Source organism: Salvelinus sp. IW2-2015, linkage group LG23 (assembly GCF_002910315.2).
Source record: "Salvelinus sp. IW2-2015 linkage group LG23, ASM291031v2, whole genome shotgun sequence".
Classification (NCBI taxonomy): domain Eukaryota; kingdom Metazoa; phylum Chordata; class Actinopteri; order Salmoniformes; family Salmonidae; genus Salvelinus; species Salvelinus sp. IW2-2015.
Genome location: NC_036863.1, coordinates 29204100 through 29225337, shown reverse-complemented (window position 1 = coordinate 29225337; position 21238 = coordinate 29204100). Strand labels below are relative to the sequence as shown.

The following is a 21238-nucleotide window of genomic DNA, read 5'->3' as shown; positions in this document are numbered from 1 at the left end:
TCAGACAACCAGTGTGGCAGTTTATTTTACTACTGAATAATCTGGTTTATATGCAGCCCTTTTATTTTGAGGTAACCAACCAATACAATAGTTGTGTTTTGGATTATTATTATATATATTTTTTATCAATATCCAAAATATCCATTATACAGAACTGTAATTTCTGTTGACCTAGCCTTATATTAAAATAAACTACATGCCCCATATTGCGTTTGGGCGCTCTGACTTTCTCCTCCCCTCTTGTTCTCCCACAAGTCAGATGGTTTCGACTAGCTAGTTACCACAGCCATAAAGTAAAAATTGGCAATATTGTACAAATTCATGAAAACAAAAAATWKMTTTTTGTTCTTCATTTAAAGTTAACTGTGTTGTTCATGTTAGGTTTAAAATAACATTTTAATTAGATACATTGTAGAAATAGGCGGCCCGTATCACTTTGTGGCTATGGTAACTAACGTTAGTGAAGACCAAGTCAGATCATCCCACTGCGTGAAGTCGTTCGGCAAAGATGTCTGCTACGGATGTAGGCGGTTGTGGACCCGGAGCAGGACCCAGTTCGGGTGCTGGGTCTGGGGCATCGAACCCCCGAAAATTTAGCGAGAAAATAGCTCTACATACCCAACGTCAGGCTGAAGAGACTGCTGCTTTTCAGGAGGTTATGATGGACATCACCTCTACCAGGGTAAGTCGGAGGGGGAGGCAGGAGAGGAAAGCTGGAGTAAGTACAGGCCCGGGGCTTGTCAACAAAAAATACGAAAATTATAAACTAATATAACGTTAGCTAACTAACTCTAGCCAATAATGAACGTTATCCACGACTTGCCTCTCATCTGTTGGAGTTTGAATGTCTAGTTATTTCACCTACTTAACGTCAACTAGCTAACTACGATGTTGATTGCTATCTTATCTAACTTGTCAAAAGTGGAATGCGAACCAGCTAGCTAGTTAACTAACGTTAGCGTAAATAAACTATCTAGCTAGCCCCGAGTTAGCCACCTGTGGCTAAATAGTATTTCAAATTCAGTAGCTAAAGTTAACTAGTTCRTTACGTTACTTATTTAACGTTAGTTAGCTAACTACCCGTAGTGAGTAAATGTTAACGAGACATTGTAGTTATAATTAACTTTTTAATATTTTCGTTTGTCCCACATTTACAAACCAAACTACCTAAGAACTGCTGAACTGTGTGATTGGTTGATAACGTTAGTTACCAGCCATGTTTTGGCTTAACGTTAGCTTTTCAGTGCTGAACTAGTTTGTCAAATAGACTGTGCATTAAGTKAAGTTGTTCATAGTGGCTGCTGTTAACCACCACAGCAGAACAGATTGCAAACTCTTGGCATACTGCAACCAACTCAATTATTTTTCCACTGAGTTTAAGATTCACAAAATGGTGTGTTTTTTGGAACTCCACGGCTGTATTAATTACGCCGATTCTGTTGCAAAACGTTTAGCAACACTAGCCGTTTACTCCAAACATAAACTTTTTTTCAACGAARACGAGAGTTTCTATTGGTCAAATTCCGGTAGGTCGCCCCCCGTTTTTCATCGTTTGCTCTGTTTGTGTACGTTTGGTTTCTTAATTAAACGGGTTTCCGTTGCAAGACAATGAATACACCCCAGAGTTTATTCTAAGGATCTTTCAATTTGAAGTAAATAAGCTTGAACTGATTTTCAAACGGATACGAATTATTAATTTGGTTATTAATGAATTTATTAACATATTTTTTTAGCAAATTCAATCTTTTAGAAACATTTTAATGCCCCCAATTTCCCCCCTCTACGAATAGCCTATACATTTTGAGGTGAATGTGATGCAGACTGAGAAGGAGGAGTAGAAAGAAGAGGGCAAATCATGCTGATTCATGATTAAATTTTTTAAAAACTTTTATTTAACTAGGCAAGTCAGTTAAGAACAAATTATTATTTATGGCCTACCCCAGCCAAACCCGGACGACGCTGGGCCAATTGTGCGCTGTCCTATGGAACTCCCAATCATGGCCGGATGTGATGCAGCCTGGATTCGAACCAGGGACTGTAGTGATGCAGTGTCTTAGACCACTGCGCCACTCGGGAGCCCAAAGACTCACCCTCTCATAAATTGCATTGTTGGGCAGCACATTCAAGGGCTCAAGTCTTGGCTCATCCCAACCGCTCATAACACCCCACTTCCTTCATTCACGGTAATTCCCCTTTGCCATCTCAACCACTGCCCTTTCTGGGAATTCCGTTGAGTCTTGTCCTTTACAACCTCCCCATCTAATATACTTTTTGTCAGGGTGGTCCAATCAGCCTAATAGCAAGGCAGGGGCGCAGTTACCGGTAAATGGAGACGGAGCATGCTGCGAAACTGATGTGTGTGTGCGAGAGTGAGCAGGCACGAACTATGCAGTAAAGTAGTACAGAATTACGCTGAGACTTCACTTTAAAATGTATGTCAAACAAAAACCATTGATTTCAAAGTTTAACAAACCATGCAATTCTATGCACAATGACTACTTTGAACAATTTACTCAGTAAATAAAAAACATTTACTGCAAAAACTGTGCAGGTGCAAAGTTTGATAACAGAATTTTGGTAAATTCTCACTCAGTTTTATTCTGTTTCCAGACTTTGTATCTGCACAGTTCTTCCTGCAAATGTGCTTTTGTAAAATGTTCAGTGGAAATTGTTAAAAGTAGTACTTGTGAATAGAGTTCTATGGTTTGTTAAACTTATAAATCAATGTTTTTTTGTTTGGTCTAAATCTGAGTCTGTGCAAATGTTACCATGGATTTGCCCACTTCCATTCATTTATTGTATTTATTCATCAGTTTGGTTGTACAGCCTGTATATGTGTGAAGAATTCATATTGTCATCAGTGTGATGAATACTGAAAGCTCTAGCTACTGTAATCGTATTGGACTGTGGCTAGGCCTATGTAAAAGAGAGGGGGTTGAATCCACAGTAGGGGAAACAGCTTCACCTTCCGCCCCATGGCTGTTGTTATTGCATTTGTTTTGTTGACGAAGTGAAGGTGAGGAGCGTCACCCATCATAGTAAAAATTGTAGCACATATTCTGCTGTTCTATCGCTGGTGCAATGATGTCAGAGCGGGAAAAAAGTGTTCTTTAACTTCTTTGTTGTTGTAATATCCCAGTTTCACAATTAAGGATTCAAGCTTTAAGGCTTTTGGACATTTTTAGATGGGTTTGTAAAATATGACACAGTCTGGTTTGTAAAATATGACACAGTCGGTCTATCTTATCTCTATTCTGGAACAGTAGTGGTTCATATGAATCCATTTTAGAAGGGAACTTTGTAAGGGCAGATTTAATCTTATGTCATATGAAGACTTTGTCTCAAATTCTTCTGCTGTCATAATGATATGTTACACTGCCAAAGTCACATTTGGGAGGTACACAAAGCAGTATTTTCTCACTGTCACCTCGCTGGAAATGTTTTGTCCAACTTGAAATGTATTAGTCAACTCCTGGGTGTTATTAGCAATATCCAATATGCTGGTGGGGGATTTTGTTGCTTTGTGACTGTTTTCAAAGTTCTTMTTTTTCTTAGAAATAATAATTTAACAGCTTTTCCTCAATACGTGTGGTTTTCCCTGTGAATGATTATCCATATCTTTTACAATGATGAACTCACTGCCCTCTGTTTTAAAGGTTGAGAGACTGCATGAAAGATGTCAGAGGCAGGACAGCACATTATAACATGTCAAGTTCTTACTCAAAAGAACAAGGTCTGAAAAGACACCAAGATGTTTGGCTGTGTCATTAATGAAAATGGCCAGACAGTGTCTTACTAAAAGAACGGGCCAGCTCATTTCAAACATTCTATTGTGACATAGGACAACCACAGCTTTGCAGGTGATAAAGCACACTACAACAAACTCTTGATGATCTTGTTACCCATTTGATTATCTCAGTCCACTGATGTGGCGTCTGTCTCTGTGTAGGCTATGCAGCAATCCAGCAGTGAAATATTTCAAGGACACAAGTATTGCAGTTTGTCTTACAAAAGACATTAGGTATTCATAAAGTCTCCATTGCCTCTTTGTTCTCCAGATCCAGGCTCAGAAAGTGCGTCTGGCTAGAACCCAGGGCCCGTACTATGGGGGCTCCCTACCCAACGTTAATCAGATCGGCAGGAACCCAGGCGACTTTCAGGTGAGGGAGGCTCACTTTTTTTTTTATCCTCAGTGTGTGTGTGGGTCCACATTAATATATAGCCTAAAAATCTATCCATACAATCACTTGACACCAATTTAAACACCATGGTGTCTCTCCCTCTTCTCTTGCACCCCTCTTTATCTTCTCTCCCTTTCTGTTTCTCTGTTCTCCTACTTGTTTCCCTCATCTTTCCCCCTCTCTTAGGGTTTGTTCCACTCTAACCTGGACTCCAGCCGCTCCACACGGCACCACGGCCTGGTAGAGCGGGTCCAGAGGGACAGGCGCTTCATCTCCCCAGTGCGCCCCTACAGGAGAGTAAGTATTCTTCACAATACTTCTGAGACCAGAGTCTGGGGGGTATTCCACAAAGCACAATCTAGGAGCTAATCCAGAGTTTTGCTCTACTTAGGCAAAGGACTGCTTTGATAATATATTATTTTGTCATTTTCTATGTTGTGCTGACCAAATCCCTGGTTGTAAATCCCTAAATGTGGATGAGAAGAGTAGATTTAGTTGTTGCCTTGACTTGTGTGCTCCTCAGGTGGACAGCTCTCCATACAACTCAGCCTATCTGTCCCCACCTCCGGACACCAGTTGGAGAAGGTAATGTTCTGGAGTGGACCCCAATCTGCAGAGACATGGGTATCCCCGGGAAAGCCTGTTAATTTTTTATGTATTGTGCTTAGTTGTTTTTCTCTGCAGCATTATAGCTTGGTCTTAAGGTAACAATGCATACTAACGCAATTGGGACTGACTAACAAGACGCCTGATTTTAGCTTTCCTTCATAGCCTCGAATTCAGTTGCTTTTCAGAACTTTTAGTTTTATTTTCTCCACTTTCCTCCCTTTTTTCTGGCATCTGAATACACTTACTATTTTTTCTTCAAGTTTTGGAAAGAAACTCCCAYCTTTTTCCCTTCTTGCCAGTCTTCTTCTTTCTTTTCTTTTCTTTCTTTCTCTGCTAAATGGAAAAGGACATACTCTTTGAGAAAGGGAAACTGGCTTTGACATGAAATTATGACTCTTACACACCTCCCAACAGTTCCACTTATCTTAATCTCTGCAAAAAATAAAGGCATGTTGAGATGACATATAAATTTGAGTTGACACATGAATAAAATGAAGGCCGCTCTAAACCAGCGTTTCTCATCCCTGCTCGCTTGGATGCTGCGCTTTGGGGAATGGCCTCCATTAAACCGGTTGAATGGAGGGTGCTGCTCCTGATGTTTGTTTGTGGTGGAGTCGGCACAAGTCTGTCCGATTCTTTCCAGATCAGCACTGGGGTCTGGAAACACTGATAAACAGCCTCGTAAGTTCTACTGACGTGAACCGATCGCTGCGAGACCCCGTTTTAGCAGAGAATTTAAGAACCTCTTAATACCTCATAATAGCCAGTCTTACAGAAGCACATGAGCACACACACGCATGAGTGCAAGCTCACTCTTGTGAATGCATACATTCGTGCACATGAGCATGCAGTAACACACACCCACAAATGCACTCAATTCACTCAATATTCTCTGTATCCACCTACATGAGTGAAAAGTATCTATTGGATGGGCCATGTGTTCTGTAGAATGTCAATCTCCCTCTCTTCCTCCCTCTGTCTCTGCATCTCCTATGCTCGCTGTTCGTCCCAAGCCTTCTCTTTACATTTTTTAAAATGTATTATCCTTCTCTGGAGAATAATGGCAATTTTTGTTGTTGATCACGAAAGGAACTGTTCGRGCAACTTCCCAGGAGACAAAAGCCAGTTATTTCGCCTCCCCACCATGGCACTCAACAGGTGAATCCCACCCTCTCCATCTATCTTCTCTTCTCCCCCTCAACATAGGGCATCAACTTACTATCCTGGGGCAGACATGAACAGACGATTGTGCCAGTGCGAGATATGGCCGTTCAAAGATCTTCCAAGAGCTTGTATTTTTTATGTGTTGAACCTTTTTATATTGAATGAATTGATATTTAAGACTGAGTTCCAATATATCATGGATCGACTTAGTTTGTGGCTGAGTAGAAGTAAAAGTCAAGTGGTGATTGTCATGATGTGGTTACCGGAGGAATTTTCTAATGAGTCATGGATTGACTTGAGTAGTTGTTTCCTGTTTGGAGAATGTGTTTGTGGTTGATGTGACAATGGAAAGAGACCCCCTGGATATATCTTTCTCCTCTCCTGATGCCTTTTCTCTATGCAGGACCAACTCAGACTCTGCCCTCCACACCAGTGTGATGAACCCCCCTGCAGGAGACCCCTTCAGTGCTGGACACACACTCACCCCTCAGGGCAGACTCACTGGTGAGGACTCACTAAAGACTAAACCAAGAGCATATATTTTTAGTTAAGAAATCGGAGTGGGAGTTGAGGGTTTGCCACTTAGATAAGTATCTGCTAAGTGACCATATTGTTATAATTGCTTTAGTGTGATTGTGCCTTAAGCCCATTGTATCTCTCTGTGCTCCTCTAGGTCAGAGTGAAGGAGAGGGGAGAAGAAGTGAGTCTAAAAGTCCCATTCGCTGGACACTAACAATTCGGTCCTACTTTAAACACACCACAAATAATCTTGACAATGGAAAGAAATCCTTGTGACCAGGAGACAGTGAATTGATTTCCTCAATCATGTTGTTTGTCACCCACAGTGTTTCCGTACCCAGTTCCCCCCATTGAGGAGAACGTTCTGGATCAGGGCAAACTGCTCAAGCCCTGGGACACCAAGAAGTTTCCCCTGCTGTCTTCTCGACCCAAGTCCTGTGAAGTTCCTGGTATCAAGTAAGTCAATCCTTCTAAAACACATCCAAGTCATTTCTACAGCTTTTCTCACAGGAGAGAATAACTTATGTGAAAATGTCTTTGGCTCTAGAAGTTTGCACACAATTATCTACAGTAATTTGTTTCAGTGGAGACACATGGTTATAAAAACCTGCGATGTTGTGCATTAATGTAGACCTAATGTAATTTGTCGTTGTTGCTTACATTTAATGTAATTTGTTTAATTTAATGTGAAGCAGCGATATATGGAGGGGAGTCTGATAGGAGACACAGTATTGTACTATGGCTAGCGTGTGCCCTCAGGTATGACAAATTAATCCATGGCTGATTTTCTGTTGAACACTATCTGTTGCTGTAAAAGCCTCCGCTCAATCTCCATTTGTTCTCCATTGAAACAGCCATTTGAAATATCTTCCTCCGTTTTCAGCCTCTGTCTATCCTCCTCTTCTTGGTCATGACTAGCAGTCAGTGTAACCAGGGATGCAGAGGGTTGGTTGACATGACGTTACACTCCCCCGTAGCCTTTCTGTTGCACATTCTTTTATCTTTCTCTCATAGCTGGGGTTTAGATTGGAATGTGTGTGTGTAGTGGACTTTCTTTTTCCCTCTCTCATTCACTTGCTCTTTATCTCCCATGTCTTTTTTCCCCCTTGTTCTCTCTGTAATTTATTCCCTCGTTCGCTTTCTCCCCTCGTTCTATTCTTCTGTTCTTTTTCTCTCTGTCGTTTTCTCTTTCTCGCTGCGTGTGTCTGGAGGCTGATGTTGGGTGTGAGTCAGTTTAGTTCTGGGACGCTGAGGTCACCCTGTCTGTCTGGAAATCACACGCACCCCAGTGTCTAATTCTTGCCGAATGTGAGACACCACTGTGGTTTCTCTTGTTTTTCTAAATAGTTTCTCCATCTCCTCCTCCAGTATCTTCCCCTCCCCGGACCAGCAGTCCAGCACCCCCCATGCCCCCTCAGCCCTGAACACGGGGGGCTCCCTGCCCGACCTCTCCAGCCTGCACTTCCCGTCGCCGCTGCCCACCCCGCTGGACCCAGACGAGCCGGGCTACCCCTCGTCCATGAGTGGGGGCAGCAGCACGGGCAACCTGGCCTCCACCCTCACCCAGCTGGGTATTAATGCCAGCAACGCCTTCCGCCACTCGCCAGGTACAGGGAGGGGCTGCGGGACAGAGGCTGAAGAGTGTGTGTGCTATTTATTGTATGCCATGTTGATCTTCAGCACCTCTCTCTTGCGTGTATGTTAGTGTGTGCGCTCATGCAGGCATGCTAGGAACAATACAACCCTTTCTGTCACACAAGTTAAAATGTTTAAGTTGTGAATCAAACGGAGGAAGCTAGTGGGTGTTGGTGCAAGAGGGAGACAGGCCGATATTCATTTAGGTGGGTGCATGTAAGATTTATTTAGAAAGTGAAACTAGAGGTTAAGTGCAGGGCTGTGCATTCGGAAAAAGTAGCTGTCCTAGGGCCCTAAAAAATCCCTGATGCAGAGAACGTGGACAGAATCAGATAATCTAGACAATAAAATGGAATTCAACAATGTAAAAAAAAAATGTGTTGAACTTAGTAGGGAATCAATGAAATGTAGTGAAAATGAATTAATTTGCCCAGGTTTATCATAAGACATAACCAGAATGCATCAGTGATTTGTATTTCCTGCAACTTTCTGAAGAGGCAACAAGAATTCCCCCATCTGTGTACGTGCGGTGCATGCAGTTACCACTTTGTGTAGCTGTTAGCGTTGATGCTAATGAAAACAGTCTTCTGGTAGATGGAAAGGCTTTCCCAAAAACCTTCTAAATTAAATGTTAACTGCAAAGCCTATGCCTACCTGGCAGAATGATATGATTATTTGCATCAATCCAGTGGGTGTTTGTTTGCAAACTCTATCATAACAAAAACACAGCTGAACAGCCTCTTGCTAGGTGTGCGCTGGATTTAAAGGGTAACTACACTCAAAAATTCCCAGACCTCAAAAGTGGTCTCCTTATGTGGTTTAAGCATTGTTGTGGACTAAAAAAAACAATTTAGTTGTTGTTCAATTTAAGTGTCATTTTGAGAGTGAAAGCCTGAAAAAAACCCGGGGAAAACGGGGACCTGGAAAAACTCTACGGAATTTGGGTAAATAAAACTAACCGGAATCAGGCAAGAAATTAAACAGATTTTATATGGCCCTACTGACCTTAGCTGTGTTGAGGTGATTTGGCCGACCACACACAGGAAATGTTAACTTCAGTCTAGAGGCAAGGCCTAGGGTTCATGTCAATAGTCTGAGGTGGMTTGCTCTTCTCGTCTTGTCTCTTCGTCACTGACGGAAACAGGTGATAACAGTATGGTGAATGCTTACCAGATATTTGCTGGTGCAAATTAAGGATAGGAGACAATGAAAGGAAACCTAGTTTGACTCTTGAGATGCACCCTGTAGCTCAGGGCCTCTTCAGGGGACTGAGCTAGCGTTATACCTCCTGATATGATCGCCAAGAGACAAACTGTGTTTGCAATTTGTCAAAGTAAATGTTAAAACAATGAAATGTTGCAATACATTTTCATAGAATKTTGATGTTTGTGGTCTTCTACACGGAACAAAAATATAAACGCAATATGCAACAATTTCAGAGATTTTAGTTTACAGTTCATATAAGGAAACCAGTCAATTGAAATAAATTCCTATCAATGGATTTCACATGACTGGGAATACAGATATGCATCTGTTCCTCACAGATACAGTACCTTAAAAAAAGGTAGGGGCRTGGAACAGAACCCAGTCAGTATCCGGTGTGACCACCATTTCCCACATCTCCTTCGCATAGAGTTGATCAGGCTGTTGATTGTGGCCTATACAATTTTTGTCCCACTCCTTTTCAATGGCAAACAAATTTGTTCGCAAAGTTTGAGAGACATAAGCTTTTTGTGCATATGGAACATTTCTGTGATCTTTTATTTCAGCTCATGAAACACTGGACCAACACTTTACATGTTGTGTTTATATTTTTGTCCAGTGTATTATGTACGCATTACCACAACTTTTCACACCAGGACTCAAAATGCGTGTTTTATTTTATGTAGCTATATATTCAGATCTGTTTATCCGTCTTGTTTATTTGAACAGGTCTCCTGGCATCTCTTCAGGACACTCTCAGTAACCCCTCCTTGCAGTCCTCGCTAAGCAACCCCAACATCCAATCATCTCTCAGCAGCCACTCCTTCCCCAACTCCCTCAGCTCCACCTCCTTGCACTCGTCGCTTAGCAACCCTTCCCTGCAGTCCTCCCTTAGCTCCTCCCCCTCCCTTCAGTCTTCCCTGAGCAACCAATCCCTGCACTCCTCCCTCAGCAACTCCTCCCTGAGTGGCCAGTCCCTCCAGACCGCAGCCAGTAACCCTAGTTACAGTAGCGGGGTGGGAGGGTCYGGCTCGTGCTCCTCTTATTCGCCATTGCTAACTAGCCAGGGGCAGTCGCCTCTCAGCACGTCGCCACGGAGACGAGCTCAGCTCTCCCCTCTGATCCTACCCATGGGAGGGGAGTCTCGCCGGCACCACTCCAAACAGTTCTCCCCCACCATCTCTCCTAACTTGTCCTCCATAACACAGGTAATGTCTACCTACGTTCTCCTTTTACCATGATTTAATCACAGGCCAGAATAAGCACTGCCCTGGGGTTGGGCGGTATCCAGATGTTCATACCTTCATGCCGTTCCTGTGCTGCACACAAAACAAATAGTAGACGTCAGGGATCTTGATCCAGGTGGGGATTTGTCTCTGCTGTAACCAAGAAGATTGATCTTGCAAGCTAGCCACTTAGTTAGCCAAAAGAACCTGACTAGACGTTAATTACTTCTCTCTGGTTGGAACTGTGCTATGCCAGAATGTGGACACCATGGAGCCGGCGCGAGATATGGCTCGGAAAACATACCTCAATCCAGGGATGGGAGATGGCGCTGTGCTTCTAATTATGATGAATCGAGAAGATTGAAATACTGCTAGTTTTTAAGTAAACTTCCCTTTTCGTCAGCGTGCAAGGGTAGCTAATGCTGTTTTATCTATTAATCTAGTGCACAAGTTGACTAGGTATTTATTTAAAAATAACAAATATTCAAATTTATGAAAAAACTAGCTCAATTGTTTTGACGTATTGAAAATCATGTCATGGKTATTTCAAAAATACCCCAGTATATAGTTTATACTGTATCCCGCTCAAGCCTACATGGCACCATAACATTGGCTGACCTGCATGCCAATTGAGTTTGTATTCCATTTCYAATCAATGTGTTTATTTCCTCCCAGGGCGTCCCTCTGGACACCAGCAAACTGCCCATGGACCAGAGGCTCCCTCCCTACCCCTTCAGCCAACCCCAGCAGCAGCTTCATCAGTCGGGTCCTCCAGCATCCCAGCAGGCCTCTCAGGCAGGACAACAGCTCTCCCAGCCGTCCGTGATACTACAACAACAACATCAACAACAGCAGCTTCAACACCAACACCATCAGCTGCATTTGCAATACCAGCTGCACCAGCAGCAACGTGCCCAGTCTCAGCAGGCCCTCCAGCAGCTGCACCTGCAGAACCTGCGCAATGTCCAGAACCAGCAGATGCAACATAGGGTGTCAGTCAAAATTGAGAAGCAGGGTGAGCAGGGCCAGAACTCCCAGTGCCTGCAGACGCAAGACCCGCAGTCGACTCAGCAACAGCAGCAACAGCAGCAGCAACAACAACAGGACCAGCAAGACCAACAGCAGCAGATGGAGCAGCAAAGGCAGCAGGGAAGTCTTCCCCAGCTGCAGCACATCAGCCACTCTCTGGCCACAGACCTGGGCCTCTACAACGTGAGTGGAGTCAGTGCCAGCCCATACAACACACTCCCGCCAATTGGCCGAATAAAGCCACAATTTCCTCTGTCTTCCTCCTATCGGTCCGTCACGGTTAACCTACCTCACCTCTGAGGCAGAGGGGCATGACAGCCAGCGTGGTTTGATGTCTTTGTAAACGCATGGTTTTAAAGCAAGTGTAATGTTGTAATCGTTGGTTGTGATAGAAACTGAGGTCAACTAGAATGATCCGGATGATGTAATCATCTGCACATCTATTATGAAGACCATAACCAGTGTCAGCCTGATGGCTTCTGGGCACACCAGGACATATTTTAAGAGTTCACTCTGTCATCTAACTAGAATTAGTTCACTATTTTGTATTGTATAATCAGCTGATTTATTTATACATTTGGCCATGCAAATTGGTCACTGTTCAGCCTCTTAGTGTGTGACATCCTCAAGTATCAAATAGTATAATATCTTTATCTCTTTACACATGACACATTACTCTGCTGTCATGGGATATACAGTACCAGTCAAAAGTTTGGGGTTTTTCTTCATTTTTACTATTTTCTACATTGTAGAATAATAATGAAGACATCAAAATTATGAAATGACACATGGAATCATGTAGTAACCAAAGAAATTGTAAACAAATCAAAATATATTTAAGATTCTTCAAGGTAGGCACCCTTTGCCTTGATGACAGCTTTGCACACWCTTGACATTCTCTCAACCAGATTCATGAATGCATTTCAATTTGTTAAAAGTGAATTTGTGGAATTTCATTTCTTAATGCATTTGAGCCAATCAGTTGTGTTGTGACAAGGTAGGGGTGGTATACAGAAGATAGCCCTATTTGGTAAAAGACCAAGTCCATATTATGACAAGAACAGCTCAAATAAGCAAATAGAAACGACAGTCCATCATTACTTTAAGACATAAAGGTCAGTCAATATGGTACATTTCAAGAAATTTGAAAGTTTTCAAGTGCAGTCGCAAAAACCATCAAGCGTTATGATGAAACTGGCTCTTATGAGGACCGCCACAGGAAAGGAAGACCCAGAGTTACCTCTGCTGCAGAGGATACCAATAAGAAGAGACTTGCTTGGGCCAAGAAACACGAGCAATGGACAATAGACCGGTGGAAATCTGTACTTCGGTCTGATGAGTCCAAATTTGAGATTTCTGGTTCCAACCACTGTGTCTTTGTGAGACGCAGAGTAGGTGAACAGATGATCTCTGCATGTGTGGTTCCCACAGTGAAGCATGGAGGAGGAGGTGTGGGGGTGCTTTGCTGGTGACACTGTCAGTGATTTTAGAATTCAAGGCACACTTAACCAGCATGGCTACCACAGCATTCTGCAGCAATATGCCATCCCATCTGGTTTGCACTTAGGGAAAAGGGGATATCTAGTCAGTTGTAAAACTGAATGCATTCTAACCTAAATGTGTCTTCCGCATTTAACCCAACCCCTCTGAATCAGAGCGGTGCGGGGGGCTGCCATAATCGACATCCATGTCTTCTGTGCCCACGGAACAGTGGGTTAGCTGCCTTGCTCAGAGCCAGAAAGACAGATTTTTACCTTGTCAGCTCAGGCTTAGTGGGACTATCATTTGTTTTTCAACAGTACAGTGACCCAAAACACACCTCCAGGCTGTGTAAGGAATATTTCACCACAAAGGAGAGAGATGGAGTGCTGCACCAGATGATCTGGCCTCCACAATCACCCAATTGAAATGGTTTGGAATGAGTTGGACCGCAGAATGAAGGAAAAGGAGCCAACAAGTGCTCAGCACACAGTTGAAGTCGGAAGTTTACATACACCTCAGCCAAATACATTTAAACTCAGTTTTTCACAATTCCTGACATTTAATCCAGAAAACAAATCCCTGTCTTAGGTCAGTTAAGATCAACACTTTATTTTAAGAATGTGAAATGTCTGAATAATAGTAGAGAGAATGATTTTATTTCAGCTTTTATTTCCTTCATCACATTCCCAGTGGGTCAGAAGTTTACATACACTCAATTAGTATTTGGTAGCATTGCCTTTAAATTGTTTAACTTGGGTCAAACGTTTTGGGTWGCCTTCCACAAGCTTCCCACAATAAGTTGGGTGAATTTTGGCCCATTCCTCCTGACAGAGCTGGTGTAACTGAGTCAGGTTTGCAGGCCTCCTTGCTCGCACACGCCTTTTCAGTTCTGCCCACACATATTTTCTATAAGATTGAGGTCAGGGCTTTTTGATGGCCACTCCAATACCTTGACTTTGTTGTCCTTAAGCCATTTTGACACAACTTTGGAAGTATGCTTGGGGTCATTGTCCATTTGGAAAACCCATTTGCGACCAAGCTTTAACTTCCTGACTGATGTCTTGAGATGTTGCTTCAATATATCCACATCATTTTCCTACCTCATGATGCCATCTATTTTGTGAAGTGCACCAGTCCCTCCTGCAGCWAAGCACCCCCACAACATGATGCTGCCACCCCCCTGCTTCACGGTTGGGATGGTGTTCTTCGGCTTGCAAGCATCCCCCTCTTTCCTCCAAACATAACAAATGTCATTATGGCCAAACAGTTATATTTTTGTTTCATCAGACCAGAGGACATTTCTCCAAAAAAGTACGATCTTTGTCCCCATGTGTAGTTGCAAACTGTAGTCTGGCATTTTTATGGCGGTTTTGGAGCAGTGGCTTCTTCCTTGCTGAGCAGCCTTTCAGGTTATGTCGATATAGGGCTCGTTTTACTGTGGATATAGATACTTTTGTACCTGTATCCTCCAGCATCTTCACAAGGTCCTTTGCTGCTGTTCTGGGATTGATTTGAACTTTTCGTACCAAAGTACGCTCATCTCTAGGAGACAGAACGCGTCTCCTTCCTGAGCGGTATGACGGCTGCGCGGTCCCATGCTCAATTTGGAAATTGCTCCCAAGGATGAAGCAGACTTGTGGAGGTCTACAATTATTTTTGAGGTCTTGGCTGATTTCTTTAGATTTTTCCCATGATGTCAAGCAAAAAGGAGTTTGAAGGTAGGCCTTGAAATACATCCACAGGTACACCTCCAATTGACTCAAATTATGTCAATTAGCCTATCRGAKGCTTCTAAAGCCATGACATCATTTTCTGGAATTTTCCAAGCTGTTTAAAGGCACAGTCAACTTAGTGCATGTAAACTTCTGACCCACTGGAATTGTGATACAGTGAATTATATGTGAAATCTGTCTAAACAATTGTTGGAAAAATGACTTGTCATGCACAAAGTAGATGTCCTAACTGACTTGCCAAAACTATAGTTTGTTAACAAGATATCTGTGGAGTGGTTGAAAAATGAGTTTTAATGACTCCAACTTAAGTGTAGGTAAACTTCCAACTTCAACTGTATGTGGGAACTCCTTCCAGACTGTTGGAAAAGCATTCCAGGAAAACCTCATGAAGCTAGCTGTTTGAGAGAATACAAAGCTGTCAAGGCAAAGGTTGGCTACTTTGAAGAATCTCAAATATATTTTGATTTAACACTTTTTTGGGTTACTACATGATTTCTTATATCATAGTTTTGTGTTCACTGCAGAAAATAGTAAAAATTTAGAAAAACCCATGAATGAGTAGATATTCTAAAAAACTTTTGACTGGTACTGTATTTATTAAACAGATCTTGGGCTATTCAGGAGGCCATATTGTTATAACTGTGGCTCAATAATTTCCTTGATGCTTCACATTTCCTGGACTTGTATAGCTTCTCAATACATTTCCAATGCTCACTCAAGTCTCATCTTGGCTCCATAACTTGCCACTGGAGATTGTTTCGCAACATCCTTCTGACAGATGATGTCATTGAACATGCGCACAGGTTTATTTAGCTGCAGAATGTGGTGTGTGAAACTTGAGAGGGGAAGCTGTCATGCCCAAGTGAGGTGAAATGGATCCTGGGCTCTGTTGTTGAATGGCTCTATTAATAGCAGTCCAGAGAGCAGACTATCTTTGTGTGCTGGGGGGTTGTGACATTGGCACCATAGTGAAATTGGCCTGTAGGATGTAGCATCAATGAAGCCCCACTTCACTACTACAATACATATTGTAGGTGATGTTACTCAACATAACTTGGTATGACGTGTTGTTCTGTCTTTACACTAAAGTACCTGTGTTTTGTGTTGTAGGACACATTACTGTTAAACTCTCTGTTGGATGATCCCTACCTGGGCCTGCAGATCGCCTCCAGACAGAACCAGCAGGTATASCATTTCTGCAGACACTTTATTTCTCTCAGGCTCATTTGTATTGACTACTGTACCTCTGCTTTCATTGCGGAGTTCTGTTGTACTGTATTTGTCTGCCTGAATTCACGTTTGGTGTTTTGTCCCCGTCTCAGTTCAACATGGAGACTCCGGGAGACAGCCTGTCGTTCAACCACGGTGGCTTGGGCTGTGGGAGTGGTGGAAAAGGCCAGGAGGAATCCTACCACCCCAACCATGGCTTCCTGGAGCTCCACGACTCAGGGGATAGGCAGCACCTTAACAACCAGAACTTTGGGGGAGAGGGATGCCACAACGTCCCTAACGTCATCCTCACAGGTGAGATTTGGGCTACCACTTCGGCTATTACTCGCCTGTAGGAGAGGAATGCTTTCCAAGGACATAATTATAACTACAACTAACACTAACCCTGAGTGGCTCAGTTGGTAGAGTATGGCACTTACAATGTAAAGGGTTGTGGATTTGGTTCCCGCTTGGGCCACCCATTCGAAAACGTATGCACTCATGACTGAAAGTCCCTTTGGATAAAAGCGTCTGCTAAATGGCACATTTATTATTATGTATTACTTGCCCTTTTTTCTTTCTTCACCAGGAGACAGTTCGTTGGGCCTTTCCAAGGAGATCGCCAGCGCCCTGTCCCACGTGCCAGGGTTTGAGATGGACTCCTTTGCTCTGGACGACCCCCTCAGGATGGACCCCCTGGCCCTTGAGGGGCTGGGCATGCTGGACGGGGACCTCATGCTGACCGACCCCGCCGTGGAAGACTCCTTCCGCTCCGACCGCCTCAAGTGATCCCCCCCCCCCTGCCTGGAGTGGATACTGAGGAGTGAGGAGGGAAGGGGCTTGGAACAACCCGGGCTGAAGTGGAACAGGTGGGGTTGAGCCCTGCTTTGCTTCCCCCTCCTTGGTGATTGACCCAACCACAGGATCTGCGACTAAGAGGTCAGGTGGGAGGTTTTGGACAGTCTAGTGCATGGATCTCTGACTGGTCCAGGAGAGAAACTGGGGAGCAGGCTGTTCTACCACAGCACTAATACACCTGTCAAATAATCAGCTAATCACTGTCTTAAATCTGGACCTTGATTATTTGAATCGGGTGTGTTAGTGCTGGGCTTGAATAGAATTCTACATGCTCTCCAGGACCAGAGTTGGAGGCACCTGGTCTAGTGGGGACCTCTCCACATGCTTTTTGTGAGGTGATGTGGTGGTAGGGAAGGTTGGAGGACAGGACTGACATGTCAGTGGTGGAGCAAGTTCGTTTACGGTTCTTTCCGCTACATCCAGGCAGTTATCGAAAATGCACTTGTGATGCTTAAGAGAAAAAAATAAAATATAGGCATTAGCTTGTACGAGTCTTATCTGCATGTAAACAAATGCACTTCRGATAATGCATAAACGCAGGGATCACGCATGAGGTCAGTTGCACTTGAAAATGCCGTCTTAAAAACCATACAATATGCATTCTATGAGACAGGACTTTCCCGACTGGTCTTTCGGCTTTGTCTGTCGGTGTTCCATCATTCCAACGCCAGTATGGGGAGGCTGGAATATCGGCCATGTTCGCCATCTTTCTACTGCAAGAACATACAGTAGATCTGGGGTATTTTATGGATTACATCAACCCTACCAGAGACTGTTCAACCAATAGTTGCCAATTGACATGTCATTAAGTGTTTCTATTTTATTTAAGTTTGGTGAAGGTAATTCAATGGCGGACCTTGCTAGCTATAGTTCAGATATAGTTCAGTCTTTCAACGGACAAGAGAAGAAAGTGTCTTTTTGGAGATGTGACTTTCTCAGTCCCTCAGGACAAGTTGGCACTTACGGGGCCATTTTAGTGTCTGGAYGGCATATTCGTCTGTAAGATTATCACTGTGTCTGTGTTCAAGACCCAGCTAAATTGACCATTCTCATTTGACGTCTGTTAACTTGAATCGTCTTGATGGTTCCGAATCTAAAAAAATTACTAAATCAATCGTCTAAGGATATTGTCCTCATATTGAACCAAGTAGTCTACAGAATCCATTATCCAACTCTCCTGTTTATAAAAACAACACAGAAAATAACACATTTCATTGCACCTGTCTGGTGTGTGACAAAATATTTTTGTATTCTTTTTAAAAATGTTATATGTCCCAACATGGCAGCTGTTGTCATTCTGCCAGCCTGCTTCTATACCATTGAGCTTCTCAGTAAGTTTAAGCCGAGGACCTTTTGCTATGTACCACCCCTGTGTGCCTGCTACCTCCCCCTCAGATCTTAGACCTACCCTCTTCTGCACATTCCCTTTAAAGCAACTAGGGACTGTTTGTTTTTAAATGTGTGCTATTGACAAAGTGTCTGCCTTTCATCAAGAGAATTGGCGTTGTTGATATGGAAAAGGAAAAGCCCTCAATACATTTCAATTACATGAATTGGAGTTGTATTTTTTTAATCTTTGAGTAATTGGGAAACGGCAAGGCCAAAACCAAGTAGACTAATGCATAGCAACATTTTTGCCATAGTATATATTTTAACTGCTACTACTAAGGCCTTGGAGCTTTAGTGTCCGTTTTAGTCAGGTAATTCTAGCCACTGTGATTGACACCTCTAACCCCTCCCACCTGCTGCACCTGTCTTGCCACAGCAAGGGCCATAGCCAGATTATAGTAACATATTTTTATGTAACAACGTAGTTATTACTATGAAGTTTTATTTTTTAATTAAAGGTGGTCTATGTCTTTGTATATAAATGTATAAATAACTGAGAGTATATTTAAGAAGAGAAGCCTTTTGGTTCCGCAACACCCTTAAACCGGTTGCATGATTTGAAAAGCAACAGGTTCTGAACAATGTAGTCCATTTGCTATGCAAAGTGTTCTTGTGCATGTCTCGTGTGACTGTCTGGGAGTTGTCAAATATTTTTTTTAATTTAGTACATTTACAAATAGTACATTTGCATTATACTATTGTATTGAAAATACATTGAAAAAAATGTTTTTGCTTTTTTATCGGTTTTTAAATGGTCGTATTTTGCTTTGGTGACAATGTTTGATATTGGTGTCTGACGACTACTGTAAGTTTGACATTGTGTGGTAGCAACAGGAAGTTAGAGCGCTTGAGATAATATCGTTTAACTTTCATAATGACAAAGATTATGGAAATCAGCCCTTCTTTCCAGTGTGGACTGAAAGAGGCCATGTTTGACAGACTTAATAAAACACAAGCGTTGCAATTTGGATATAGAAAGCTGTATGCAACTGTTACATCATAGATTGGTAAAACATCATCCTAAAATGAAGTAGTGCTGTTCTGAAGTTGTGCTAACATAGAATTTAAACCCCTTATTGACAGATATTGAAGTACCTCTAATTACYGGTATGCTTTATTTCAACCATATTGCTTTTACACTGATCATATGAGCCAAATGCAAATCTGTTTTGACAGGAGTGGTGGTTGAAGTGGTTTGAGTATCAAACCTATGGTAAAACCCATTCACTACTGCCCCCTAGCCAACAGTAATAGTGTGGGTTTGCAAAGTCCCCTTTTACCACTGTGAGCCAACTTTGTGCCTCGGTGTATATCTTGCTTCTTACTAGGCTGGTGGTGTTGGTAAGACCACAAGTCGTTTTGAAGAGTCATAATAATGCATTTCCAATTTAGCCATAAATGAGGAGGTATAAAAAATAAAATAAAAGTTAGTGTGAAAATCATATTTAAGTGTTACAAGTTTTTCTGCATTGCTTAGTCCTGTGTTCCCTATTTTCTGTGGCAGGTTTCCTGTATTTCTGATTTGGTTTAGTTCTGCACTGTGGACCATTCCCAACCAAAACTGAAAATATTATTTTGAAGTGATATTTGAATTGATAGGCTATTTAATGGAGATTTGAATGAGGCCTTTTTTAATTTGAGAGTGGATGAAATGTCTTGTCTGTTTAGAAGGAATCATGTAAGTGTGGCTAGTATATTTTGGATTGGATCTGAAGGGTATTCTGATGAAGTACCAGTTCATTTCAGGGTCAGCGCTGGCAGTTGACTCGAGAGGTGTGATGATTATATGATCTCTATCTTCACCTGGCGTGAGAACAGACTTGAAATGCAGAGAATGTCATTTTACTGTTATTCTGCACTTTGTCATTTGAAAACACAAGAACACGCCCGCCATTGGTTGTCCTGCTTGATTAGTCCAGGGTGAAGCATGTTTGCTCTACCAGTTGTTTGATTTAGAATCTTTGACAATGTTACGCAATGCCTCAGAGAAATATCGGTCACTTTTCTTCAGGTAATTATTATATATATATTTTTTTAAACTTTTTTTTATTTAACTAAGCAAGTCAGTTAAGAACAAATTCTTATTTACAATGACGGCCTACCCTGGCCAAACCCGGACGACGCTGAGCCAATTGTGTGCTGCCCTAAGGGACTCCCCATCACGGCCGGTTATGATACAGCCTGGAATCAAACCAGGGTCTGTAGTGACGCCTCAAGCACTGTGAAGCAGTGCCTTAGACCGCTGTGCCACTGGGGAGCCCAAAATTACCATGTTTATCCAAAAGTTTGAGTATGTTCACTGCAGKTTTTTTTTACTGTGAAAAGGAGCAATATTTGCTCATGTTTTCCCCCTCTGTATTAGTTATACTAAGTGAATTTGTCTCACATCTTGGCAATTCTTCACAGCTGCAATTTGATGCTTCAGCTGTCATGCCTATAGAAAGCAATAGTAATGTGGTCGTTTTGTAGGCACTAACARAGCTAGGCTATGGAGAAATTATTTTGGGGTTTGTTTTGATAAACACAAAAAAKAAGGTCTGTGTGTAGAACACAGGCTTTGTTTTGTTCTATGAGATCATCTATCACCTAAAGTTACTTTTTTGTTTATTTTGAAGCATTTGTGTAATCAAAATAAGCACATAAAGGCTTCATAATTCATAAAGGTCATGTTCATAGACATATCTCGTTGAACAAAGCATAGAAAATCATCAAAGCATGTGTTAACCTCGGACCTTATTTGCGGCGTTTATCCCCAAACTACATTAATTTCCTCCATAGGAACGGCTGAACGAACCTGAGGTTTCATTTCTGATTTTTAGTACCACAAAGAGGCTGCGCTTACAACTTCATTGATCTCAGCATCTGTCTGTTATGTAATAACGTTAACGTTGTAGTTGAAGACCATGCACGGCAATAACACTGCCAGTAGGGGCTGCTGTTGAACAGTGAAGTTGTGTGATAGGGATCAGTCAGATGGCCATATTAATTGCTGTGCTATTGT

At 42.4% G+C, this 21238-nt stretch overlaps 1 protein-coding gene across 2 annotated transcripts; it reads left to right on the top strand.

The window, feature by feature from the left end:
- The first annotated feature begins 471 nt into the window (after positions 1–471).
- Positions 472–19679, top strand: LOC111950269 (CREB-regulated transcription coactivator 2). Of its 2 annotated transcripts, XM_023967710.2 has the most exons (14): positions 472–682; positions 4059–4160; positions 4368–4478; positions 4705–4766; positions 5880–5948; positions 6358–6458; positions 6628–6654; positions 6800–6929; positions 7842–8080; positions 10041–10519; positions 11213–11749; positions 15892–15966; positions 16104–16305; positions 16580–19679. In XM_023967710.2, the coding sequence occupies exons 1-14, from the start codon at positions 509–511 to the stop codon at positions 16777–16779; spliced, it is 2508 nt and encodes an 835-aa protein (XP_023823478.1). In that variant the 5' UTR covers positions 472–508; the 3' UTR covers positions 16780–19679. The 2 variants fall into 2 exon arrangements, with proteins under 2 accessions (XP_023823478.1, XP_023823479.1); XM_023967711.2 differs by lacking the exon at positions 5880–5948.
- Positions 19680–21238: the final 1559 nt, after the last annotated feature.